Source organism: Trachinotus anak, unplaced genomic scaffold (assembly GCF_046630095.1).
Source record: "Trachinotus anak isolate AG129_WGS33_773 ecotype Australia unplaced genomic scaffold, CSIRO_AGI_Tana_v1 ptg000010l, whole genome shotgun sequence".
Classification (NCBI taxonomy): Eukaryota; Metazoa; Chordata; class Actinopteri; order Carangiformes; family Carangidae; genus Trachinotus; species Trachinotus anak.
The window spans coordinates 13,731,910-13,744,687 of record NW_027273861.1 but is presented as its reverse complement, the minus strand read 5'-3'; the positions used below and the strand labels follow the sequence as shown (position 1 = coordinate 13,744,687).

The 12,778-nt window shown below is 40.0% G+C and overlaps 1 protein-coding gene across 1 annotated transcript; it reads right to left on the bottom strand.

Moving 5' to 3' along the window:
• Positions 1-5,146: 5,146 nt before the first annotated feature.
• On the bottom strand, positions 5,147-12,335 carry lpla (lipoprotein lipase a). The gene is made up of 10 exons (XM_071487738.1): positions 12,066-12,335; positions 10,892-11,097; positions 10,134-10,313; positions 9,462-9,573; positions 8,305-8,547; positions 7,338-7,580; positions 6,369-6,489; positions 5,942-6,124; positions 5,718-5,825; positions 5,147-5,596 (listed from the first exon to the last, which is right to left on the bottom strand). Exons 1-10 carry the CDS (start codon positions 12,163-12,165, stop codon positions 5,545-5,547), a joined length of 1,548 nt encoding a protein of 515 aa, XP_071343839.1. The 5' UTR covers positions 12,166-12,335; the 3' UTR covers positions 5,147-5,544.
• Positions 12,336-12,778: the final 443 nt, after the last annotated feature.

Sequence of the window (12,778 nt, the reverse complement as noted above, 5' to 3'; positions counted from 1 at the left end):
TAGGCTGGACATAAAGGGGCGTCTTGAGGATGCTTTGGGGCCCCTTTTCACTGATCTGATGTTGTCATGGCATCAGAGAGCAGACACAAACCTGCATCAAGCAATTCTTAGCATGCTGAAGGCTTGCAAGTATCGGCCTCTTTTATATAAAAATAATGTGATTGTTGTTTTACGTACGTTTTCTTCTTTTTAAAGAGCATTGCATCATATACTATATTAAAAAAACTAAAATCTACATATACAGAATATCTTAATAAATATCTTATTTTGGAAAACTGCATTGTTGTATTTATAATGTATTCAAGTAAAATTACCTACTGGGATCAAGTTCCTGTGCTCAGACTCCTGGCAGTGCTCACCAGCAAACCTGGTCCTAAGCATCAGCAACATTTGGACAGTGTGTAACAGTCAAGTTCATAGCTTGCCTGCAATGTCACTGGAAATCACAGATTGCTTTATAGCAAGTTCTTCATTTCCATTACTTTCACACTTTGACCTATGACCTATATTGCATAGAGCATTTAACTCATCAAATGCTTTAAAAATGTTGTAAAAATGCTATTACATAACAGCTGGTGAGCATGTGTTAATATTCAGGCAAGAGTAGTTGGCTTCCTCTGGTTGAATTCTTGCCCAAAACTGTATCTTAAATGCCCAGATTAACTGGAGCCTGATGAGCAAATGGTTGAAGAGTTTCAAGCTTGTTGCTCTGGGGGTCAATCAAACAGTGATGTTCACAGGCACGTTGACACGTGTTACAGCAAACCCTTGACATTGTAACAAATTACCAGTTAGTTTGTGGATTCCAGAGTAATAACAGCTACAGATTACTTGATAACGTAGCATGAACTCTGCATGAAGAATATAGCCTGCTTATAGAGAAGCACTCCAAAAAAAAGCCCTTCTGCAGAAATTAAGCTTATTCTTCTGCTGTGTATGAATAGCTTTTCATGAGCTGCTGCTGCTGATGATGATGGAGCCTTCAGATTGTTCAGTGGGTTTTTGAACGCTTTAGCTTGCTTTGAAAGCAGATCATTTTCTCAACCCATAAAGAAATGTAATCCTTTGGTTTATCTAAAAAAAAACAAAGCAAAACCATGACATATGGAGGTGCATGGTTTGCGCTGGACTGGGGATGACATGTTGGTGTAGGTTAGTCATTGCATTTTCAAAAATACATCCTTTCTTGTTAAATGAATGACCTCTGGCTTTGTTCATAACCTCCTTTTTTATTATTATTTTCATTAGATAGCCAACAGTGGACTGGCGACAGAAAATGAAGGGAGAGGGGAGATGGGGACTGACGTAAAACACAGGTCCTCTGTGGACACACACTTCCATCCAGTCAGGCAGGTTTGCAGCATCTGAAGCCTCTTCTGATTTGAATAAGATGAACTGCCATGTCAGCCAATGACAGCCCAGCTGTCTACCTGTGAGGACAAGTCTTCACATTCATCCAAAAACTAACCTGTAACTATATAAGAGGCCTAGGAGGCACAAGCCTTTGCTTATCTGCAAACAACACCAGGAAAGCTGCATAATACAGGCTGTTTAACTCAGTGTTGCTCTTTCTCTTCCATCTCCTCCTCTACACACACTCACACACACACCAGACATTGCTCCCACAGCAGGCCATCTGGCTTCATGAGCTTTTACTCTTCTATGAACGTGACAACACTTTCCTTGAAAAGCAGTGACTACATTTGTTTTCCCACTAATGCCGCTGCAGTTCTGATTGTCTTTGCTGGGGAAAGACTCTGCTGTGGCGACGAGGAGCTAATAAAGAGCAGAGAGAGTCAGGTCTCCACAGCAGAGATTTGCAAGTGTCAGTACCTCCTCCACAAAGTTCTGGAAACAACAAAATGTCCTAAATTTTCTGTACTTCCAAGACTTATTTTCCAACATTATTTCTAGGAATCCCACATGATGTTGCACATGTTCAGATTCACAAATACAAGTCAGAGAATTCACTTTGATGCAAAAGACCAATATATTGTATTGCCAGTAGGGAGTCTTATAGGGGATCTAGGTTTTTAAATCATTTCCAGGAAAAGAAACAATTCTATAGAGCTAAATACATACAACATTTGTAGCTCTTTTGATTTTCTTTAACATGCCGGGGAGCAGATTTCTTCTCCTTTGATTCATTTTTGTGAATCGGCATAGAGCCAGGCTGCAGACTGATGGTATGCCGTGAGGGAATGTTTCCACAGTGACCACAGTGAGCGATATATGGATGTTCACGTGATGTTTTACTTTACTATTATGCAACCAGAAACCAACTTACTTTTTCCACACCTCTCCTATATGCAATTGCTTTCATGGCACAATGATACAGATGCTTGCATTCATTCTTATCAGGTGTTGTTGTTCTAGAAGTGTAAGGATATAAGGTATGTATTGTATAACCTCAGGGATCAAATACTGAGTTTTGGACCTAGATCTTTTCAGAAACAACTTATATCCAATGAAGAATATTGTTTGTTTAAATGTGCCATTCAATACCAGAAAAGCCAGTGGAGGTGTCAGAGAAAGGTACCATCCTGTCAGCCAATGGTATTTCCCACCAATAGTGTGAAGATCATAAAATGCTGATTTGTAGAGATTATAAACAGCAGAAATACAGTAATGGGATGTTTCAGTGTCAAGGGTTAAACATTGTCAAATGCATTGTCAATGCAATGCAATTTTTTGCTTCCTTGATGGTTAGAAGAAACAGTAAGTGGAAAAATGTGATTATGCATCATTATTTTTTACAATATCCCAATTCTGGATGCAACAGTTACAGATAAATTCAAGATTTAATCATTTGATTTGATAAATTCATATTAAAACAGCTGTCAGCTGAGGGGCAGATTGGCCTCTCAAGTGTCAACTAACTAGAATAATCCAAAGTAAAAGGAACTGAAGCGTGAGTTACTCATCATACATTTTTCACTTCATTAACTTTGTTTAGCTCACAACTGCCTTTCCTCCCTTTTCATTCGAGCAAGAATCTCTTTCAGAGGAACTGCAAACTCAAGGAATCAGAGCTACATGTTTTTTTTTTTTCTCAGTCATACTTTGCATTGGTTCGGTGTTATGTAATATGTTTAGAATTTTTAGCAAAGCTGGCTTAGCGACAACAACCAGCTATAATCCAGTACTACTAAAACATGTTGTTGTTGATGTTAGCTCTAAGTGGCTTCGGATGTTGGCTGATCTACAATGATCTATTAACACAGTTGTAAAGCCAGGGGAAAGAGGTAGCTGAGCCATACACCATCAATAACAACCTACTTAAAGACACACTGTGGGGCATTTGACTACGAGTGGCACTGCAGAGCAATGTTTTTATGAGTGTTTTCCCTGTTTTGTTTGTACAGATCAGTTCATTGTCACAGGCTGTGGAGTGAAAGCACCATCAGCAGCAGCAGCAGCGTATAACAACTGTTGTAGCTATACACAGTTTTCCATCAGTGTCGAAACAGGTGTTTAGTGTGTGTTTAGGTGCAGTACAAAGTGAAGGTCACCCATGTTTGTGCTCAGAACCCAATCCCAATACACAGTTGTTATTTGTGTAAAACAAAAGAAAATAGACTTCCAGCAAATACAAAAAACACAAGCTGTTACACAGCCTGTGTGGACAGTTGTATGGATTAAATGTGTGTTATGTGATTTTATATGTGATTTTTTCTTTTTTTAAATAGAAATACTGCATGTCCCATTTCAGAAGAGGACTTTATAAAATACTCTGGAGCTGCATTCATGCCTTTTTTCTCTTTAACTTTGATTTAATCATTATCAAATATGGGAAATGCTACTGACTGAAGTGGAGTGAGTTAAGATGACTTTCAGTGTTGATTTTTTTTTTTTTTGTTCGTTTTCTTTTTCATATTTTCCTTTTGTTAGATTTACCACTTGTTAGTTTGAGTTTCAGGAGCTGTTAACCTCTGGGTCCTGACAGCAGATATGTAATTCAAAAGGATCATCTGTCATCACTAACATTTTAATATATTTTCACCAAGTTTCACCCAAATCAATGAGCTGCTACCATTAGAAGTTTTTTGTTTTTTTTTACTCTGATTACATTGACATGTAACAGATAAGCAAAGACAGTGTTCCTCATCCATGAGATCATGAATGACAACTTTAACTCCAACACAGGTCCACAATCTTTTGACAAGTTATCTATTTAATTATTATCTCAAAGCAACTTGAGCAGTCTGAACGATTTAAATGTGTTGTTTATGTCTTTATTAAACCGTCCTGGGCTTTTTCTTTATACATACAAATGCACTCAACAGCTGGCATGGAGTCCAATTTCATCAATCGTTCCAAAGCCTTTCGCATAAAATCATAAAACGCTTCATTTATAAAAATACAGATGACAATGGAAGCCTGGCAAAATATATTACAGCTTAATATACAAATATATAAATGTACATTCAATAAATACAAGATGAAGTATTCTTGAGATGTATTATGGCTATCATGTAGGCCAGTTCATCACAAATTTCAAAGGTTTGCATTTTTAAATTTTAAGCAATTTTTTGACCTTTCAAAATAAGGGCATGTTGTAGACTGAGCTAAGTCAAAGAGGTAAACTGTTTCAGGTGAGAGACTATTGACCCATTCGTTAAGTTTTCAGGCACACTTAGCCATCATTGGATCATGAAAACAATGACCAAACCTAAAGAATGCATGTCCCTGCTGACTGCTACCTCAATGACCTTAACATCTAATATGGCTGCAGGGGACAAAGGGCTTTTTAAAGTGACCAGTGACACAATAACCAAAACACAATCAAAGAACAAGCAAGGCTCAAGAGACCAGATATGAACACATAACTCATATTTAAAAAAAAAAAATATATATATATATATATATATATATATATATATATATATATAATATTGATTAAAAAAGGTATGTACAATGACCACTGTGATACTCCGTTCAGTAGATAGTAAATATTTCTTTGGTCCCTGTTGATTGTTGGCAATTAGTGGCTAGGTAAAGACAAACATTAGGGACAAAGTGATTATTTAAAAAACGAAAAAAAAAAACCAAAACAAAAGGATGTGCCTAAACTATGCCTGTCACTCTGAATCATTTTGCATGAACAATAATTCAAGTTCACATAAGTAAAGAAAACACACCAGTCCAGGATTTCAAATTACATTAAAATCAATATACACAATACATGTCAGCTACAAAAGCATAAACAAATGATTACAAAGATATGCAGCAAAAGTTACTGTGAATTTGTAAAACTGTGAGCACATTATCACAAAGAAACCTGAAACATTTTTCAGCAGCTGAGAGAGCGTTCAGAGAGAGGAGAGAGCTTATGAACAGACTGATTTCCAGCACTGTCATTGAGGTTGTGTTGGTTGCACTGGGAGTTGAAAAAAACAGGAAGAATCAGAAAAACGCAGCAGTCACTATATATGTCCAGTTACTTGCAAAGGCTTTCCCAGTGTTGCTGTGTGCTGTTCATCTTTGGGTATGTATGGCAAGATGGATAATGTGCATGATGTGGGTGTGTGGTCAAGTGCAACTTCAAGCGTCGTTCTGCCCAAAAAGACTGCCCTGCATTTTCAGCTTGTGCATCCTGGAAAGAACAAAAGACAGCAGTGAACAGGAGAACTCCACCTTCTGATGATACATAACAAGGCTCATTGTTTAGGTGGCCCATCAGGGCTCCATCTAAAGGAAGCTATTTCTTAACTTACAATTTCTCTTTACGGGTCCTGTTGTCTTCTTTTGACTTGACAAAGACAGCATCCTCTCCACCCCTGACAAGGTAGGCAAACTCTCCTTCCTTTGGACTGAAGATCACCCTGGAATTATGCAGAAAAACAATTGTTTTAAATGTCATATTAAAAATCACTAGAAATATATAAATATCACCAGGTCTATTCTGTCATTCTGTGTTTAGGTGTTGCTGGCAGCTTACTTAGACTGGGTCTCCCCAGCCTTGATGCGCAGTTTCCGGATGTGGAACTTGCTGCTGCCCCACCAGTCGGACCAGCTGATGATCGCGTCCTTCTCCCAGCGCAGCTTCACAATCATCAAGTCCCCGATGTCGACATCGGTGGTGACGAGGAAGGACAAAGTGGTGTTACCATTCAGGACTGGCCTTCGGGGTGAAAGGAAATGAGACGTTCAAAGGTCATCTTCTCATATCAAAGGCACTCTTGGCATGTGCGTGTCAGCATGTATGTTTATGACGAATGCAGCTTGAGAGGCTTTACGGTTTGTTTAGAGTCAGGACAGTTGGAAACACCATGTTGACTATCTCTTTCCTTTTTCTTGAAATTTGCACATGCATGTTTGGTGTTGGTGTTCATGGGGTAGATGTTAAAACTGTTGGATGTACGTACAGGACAGAAGAAATGCCCTCCTTCTCTCCATGGGTTCCATACAGAGAAATCTTCACTGGCTGCTCTGTGAAGCTCAGTCGGTCCTTACTGAAGAAATGCACCTTCACTTGGTAATGGAAAACTGTGAGAGGGGAGGAAACATACAGTTCACTGAGGCTCAGTTTTACACTTAAGACACACTCTCTCACAGTGTGACGAGTTCCCAGCAACTGGTCCATGTGCCTCATAACACGACTTAAGGTTATTTTAATACTAGAAAAGCTCTTATGTAACCTTGATCTTTCTCTGTCCACATGTGACACTCACAGTGCTACATTTTAACACAACCAGGACTTTGTGCAAAAACCTTTAATTGACACACCCTCATATATTACTACATAAGTGTGTACTAAACATACGAAGCTTTCAACAAGCATATGCATCTCTAAAATGTGTTTCATTTCGCTGTACAACAATAATACTGCTGACTTGTGCCAAAACATTAAATAAACTTTCCCATTGATAGTGTATCACATGTAGCAGTGTCACATTACCTTAGCACACCCCCAGCCATTAAAAATAACCCATGACCTCCTGTTCATGTGACCTCAGGAGTGCTTGTTACTTGTTGTACACATGTGTTAGAGTTTCCCTGTCCACAAATCGTGTGTGGTCTATTTGTAACAACACTAACTGTGCTAATATTAATTCCATCTCCAAGTAGCCACATCCAGACTGAGTACATTCAGCAACAGTAGCTTACATACTGGAAATTACTCCAGTTAATGTATGTGAATCACTTAACTCAACTTTCACTAATCCTCAGTAAAGTACATAAATCCAGTCAGGTTTTTCTACTGTAATTAAATGTATTTCTTCACTCTGTTTGTATTGCAGAGAACACAGAACCTACAAATTCCCCTTTACATAAATATAATTGACAAATACCATATTCCTTTTAAGCGCATGTCTTTTTTTCTTGGTATTTACCTTTGTATGGCATCATGTCACGAGTCTTGAGGTACATCTTCGTGCTGCGGGCCGTGCGGACCTTGTTGATGTTGTAGCCGAGCATGTTGCAGCGGTTCTTCCTGCAGTTGAGGCACAGTCCCTTGTTAAAGGCCTCTTTGGAGTTGCAGCGGTACGCCATGCTCTGCTGCTGGGTGTTCAGCAGAGAGTCGATAAAAAGGTGGATTGAGCGCTCGTGGGAGCATTTGACGAGCTGGTCCATGTCTGCAACACACACAGAGCAAAGAAACTATGAAAGCTCTCCATCTATTCCTAGATGATGCTGTGCAGAGAAAACATCTTCCTTATGTGCGGCTTTTTATGATGCTTCGCGTGTCAGCGTAGACTAAACGCTGATCCATATGGCATCTTTCACTTAGTACTGCCTTGCTCAGGTAAAGCACTTAGCAACAGCTAAGACAGTGAACCATCAAAACAGCACACAAGGCTTTTATCTCTGCATATAAAAGAACATGTCTGTGACATACTGTGAGAATCTGTAGCTGTTATGACTGGAGGCAAGCAAATTGCAATTGTAGCCCCTGAAAGCTTTTATAGAGTCAAGGTGTCTGTAAACTTACATGAACCTGTCTTGATGATTCACAACAAGGTTATTGCAAATAGTTCACTTTAATGTGAGCAGACTTGTGTATTTATGGTGCAGTGTGTCACACGGAGGAGGTGGAAAAGATTGGTACCAGCAGGTTTGAGCAACTGGAGTAACAGGGTCTCCCTAAATTTAACTCCTGTAACATGGTGACACTTTAATAATAATTGTAGAGGCTTGCCAACATGGAGGTGGATTGTGTGGACTTCACACTGGCTGTATTACCCCACTGCCAAAGTGACTGAGTGCTAACAAACCACAGCATTTGCACTGTATAAATTAAAACCTTAGGAAAGCGGCTAAAACTAATTACAAACAGCAGGGAGGGTTTGTGGCACATACTTTGAAGTCCCTTGATTCCTTCCAATGCAATCCCCAGCAAAGTATTCTGGATGTCGCAGCCCGGCTGGAAGGTCCCTCCGTTGGGGTAAATGTCAATGTGGCCCACAGGCCTCTGGATGCCAATGCTGCGGTCCGGGGAGCCCCTGGTGTTGGTGTGCAGGACGTCCACAAACTGGGCATCATCTCGGGACAGGGTGTTCTGGTCATCTGCGTGCTCAAAGGTGGGACCAGCCGGATCCAGACCTGGGTAGAAAGAGGAGAAAGCAGAAGCTGTTTTTAACTCATTGTGGCCGCACTGAAGATAGAGGGTGTGGATGAGAACGCAAAAGCTGAGAAAGAAGATCAGTTCCACAGACTGATCTGATCACTTCCACAGACTGATCTGTCTATTAAAAATTGTGCATGAAAACATTTGAGCATGTGTTTCATTTGGCTTCTTTCTGCCATGTGCAGCTCTGCAGAGTCACTGCAGCTCAGAACAATGTGAAACAGAGACTGAGGGCTCTTAATGGGCTGCTGCTCCCACAGAAAAAAACACACCATTATTCTAAGCAGGTCAGAGAGACTTCAAAGCTGGACAAACTTCATAGAGACAAATCGGGGGATTGGACCTACTAACTGGCTATATGCACACATACAATACAGGCCTGGAATGTAACGGGCAACAGATTATATTTCACTGGTGTGCTGTGCTGTTTTCATGAGCTGGGCTGGAAAGAAAAGCGCTTATATGTTACGGTACAGTACAGCATGTTTGCATGTATAGCTTTGACAGTAAATTTAGACATTTAAAGTCTCTATCAAATTGGCCAAATATTGTTTTAAACACAATACACATGGTCATAATTGGACTGATTCATTTGTAAAGCGGAGGTAACACACTGCGCGATTCAAGGCACAGTTTACCTTTAATGAATCTTCTATTTAGAACTTATAATAAACTAATCATAACATAATGTTGCGCTTCGACAATTCTCTGTTCATAAATTCAAGCTTAAATCAAGTGCTATTATGTGAATTGGTGCAGGTTTATCGATATACAATGAAGTAATTGCAATTGAGAGTACCTACAGTATGTATCTATGCATGCATACGTTTATCTGGATGTAATGTAATGTATGCAGATGTTGATTCATTGGTTAAGTTAAGGTTCGCACCTGTGATCCTGCTGATTTTATGGTCAGTGAGGTCTCCGGCGATTCCAGCCACATGTGCTCCCAGACTGTAACCCAGCAGGTGAATCCTCTCCCAGGGCAACTGTAGCTCTTTCTGAAAGGGGAGAGATGGATGAGATGTGTCAGAAAGCCTGACATGCTTGACCTTAAAAATGGTTTAAAGTGAATCCGGCAGACTTGCTGGAGGCTGAACCTGGATAAGCTCTGCGGCACTCAGTCCAAGTCTTAATAGAGTCTGGGACATTATCCAAGACGAGGATTAATTCGTGTTATTTTATGCTTTGCCAAAACTTTGCAAGCTTTAAACTTGGAAGTAATGTAAACAGAGGATGCCAATACGCCTTCAAGTTGTTTACATAAAGGCTGTGCTCCACCAAATACTGAGCCTTGTAATGAGGGGCTGCTGTGAGCCACAGACATGGCCGTAAAATGCCTTTATGGAGCTTTTAAAATCATAACCAGTGGGAAAACATATCCGCTGGGGACAAAATCATTACATCATCAACTACAGATTCACCAGCTGCTCTAGTTTCTTTGCTGGCAGATCAAGCAGTAGGTCAACAGCACTTGTCAACAAAGAGGATGTGGGAAGTGCGATTCCAGCTGTAATCTAGCTGTAAACTAGGTTGGATGTTGTTCCGCGAAAACACTCACTTGTATCCAGATGACAAACTTGGCCACATCGCGGCCCACTAGTTTGGTGTAGGCTGCAGAGGTCGGGTAGTGCTGGTTGGCACGGGTCAGCCAGTCCACCACAATCACATTGGCAGTGGGCTCACGCTCGTACAGTGCAGACACCAGCTTGGGCACCCAGCTCTCAAACATCCCCGTCACCTTTAGTAAAACACACACACACACACACACGGTCACACTCATTTCTAAGGTCAGCTGTAGTATGGCGTGATTTATGCTGTCCTTAGCCCTCATCCTGTGACCTATGGTTGGAGAGCAGCCAGGGTATCATCAAGTTCACATCGTGTTGCTTGACTGGCTCTAAATCACATTATAGGAGGAGATGCATGGACGGTTTGCTCTGTTTACTCATCACTTTCAGACTGTTTTCTCAGGAAGAGTTTTCTGAGGATGTTGACTGTTACATTTATCTCAGTTTACTGAATGGATGTTCACCAGATAGCCTGATTCAAAACTGTCAATACACTCTGATTGTCAGGCTCTATCGGTTTGGACTTGGTTCAGTGTTTATGATCAGTCAGTTGGTTGTTTAAACATTGCACTGACAGAACTCACCCACCTTGTTTATTTTATGTTTATGCAACATACTGTTTTTTTAATCTGTTATTAGTTTTTTGACAACTTCATCATTACAGAAACAGATACTTTAGTCATGAAACACCCATAGGAAAGACTAATGAAAGGCCACCTGTATATATAATGTATGCTGAGTAACATACCGTCCAGCCATGTATCACAATGAAGGTCTGCGTTTCTGCGTTGAATTCACACTCTTTGATGGTTTCAGGCCTGCCAGCCACGATGTAGCACATGTCATCATCAGGGATGTCTGCCGTGCGCAGGGAGAACTTGGACACAATGTCAGTGTATTCTGTGATCCATTCAGCAGTGGTCGGCAGGGGAGAAGTGGAGACTGTGGTGTTTACTGTTGCAACCAAAACACACACAGAGAGAGAGAGAGAGAGAGAGAGAGAGAGAGAGACATTATGCAGTAGATTATTAAATTGTTGTGGCATGACAGAAATGCATGTGACTGTTTTCAGATGGGATTCTGACCAGGGAAGAGGTCAATTTTATAACATTTTTCTCACACAATTTAAACATATGCATTCATGAAATAATGATACAGCTGTTTGAAACACTGATGCTTGCAGAAGAAAAAAATAACTAAACCCTCTTCAACAAACAACCAGCTTGTTAAAGACTTGCTCTTGTCAATTATACTAACTGAGCACTAATCTCGCCAGCGTGACTCAGTCGAGCAGCAACAAAACGTAGACATAGGACGTGGCGGTGTCGCCCCCTTTTGCCTGCATTTCTACCAGCTCGTGTTTATAACCGAGAACACCATTAATGTCTGGGTTTGCCGAAGTTGAGATGCATATATGAAAAATGGAGCAAATTCAACTCTAAGCCAATCTCATTCCTACTTTCATGGAGTCTACTCTTGTTTTGAAATGTAAAAAAAAAAAAAAAAAAAAAATAGAATAAGTCTGAATGATTTTAATTGAAGACTGTAACGTTTTTCTAATTCATCGCTAACATCGATGTACTTTGATACTGTAGCATAAAAAAAATGATTGATCTTGATTTAAAATAATCAGTTTTTCACTGTTGATGTTTTCTTTTTTTCCCTCTTCTCTATCCTCAGACAAAAGGCCCCCAGCAGCGACTTTTCTTCCTGCTGGCATGAGGCTGAATGCTATAAAATGTGATGCAGACCTGCAGACCAGAAACTTTTTACGGGGTTATTCCCGGTCAAAGGCACGCATTTATTAACCTGCTTCCCGCATATGCTGACTTCATTGGAGCTGCAGATAACTCATGAAAATAATATCCTGGCAAAAAAAATAATAAATTAATTAAAAAAATGCAACGTTAGGTCGGTCTTACCAAACACAGTGGTGGTAGCTTCAGGGACAGAAGAAAAAGTTGTAAAAATGTTTCCCAAAATTATCCAAACAGTCAAAAAACTGATATTTTCTTCTCCCATATTATTGAGACTTTTTTTTCTCTCTCTCTCTCTTAAAAATATCCTGAATAAAAAGTTCTGTGGATGTTGGTCGGGTGATTTTATATCCAGCCGTTATTTTAACACACAGCGCACCGGTCAACGTCGCATGCGGTTGTGGTTAAGGAGTGAAGTTTCTTCTTGAGGTCTGTCACAGTTGCCGCTCCAAGTCATCTTTATGGGTGGCTCATTTGAATATTCAGACACGATTGGCTGCAGTTTAGAGGGCGGAGTTTAACCTTTGTCCCTGCTCTGAATCACTGAAGAGAAATCATTCACAATCACTGGGGGGCTGATGCACCGCGGCCCCCAGCGCTCTGCCCGCAGTCTAAGGCCAGCACTATTATTAGTCTTCATTATCAGCTATCAATTAAGTTGTTAGATTTATACAGGACTATACTGAAAAGTTGCATCAGACTGCTTTAGACTCAGAATTAATATAATTCACTTTTTTTTTTATGACTTATGTTACCTTGGTATAAAGAACAAAGAAATTATATGGAATTTATTTAAGTGGAGAAATGCTATTAAAAGGAGGTTATGTTTTCTCTAGTCAAACATTAAAACGGATGTATTTTATAATGTAGCATTGAGA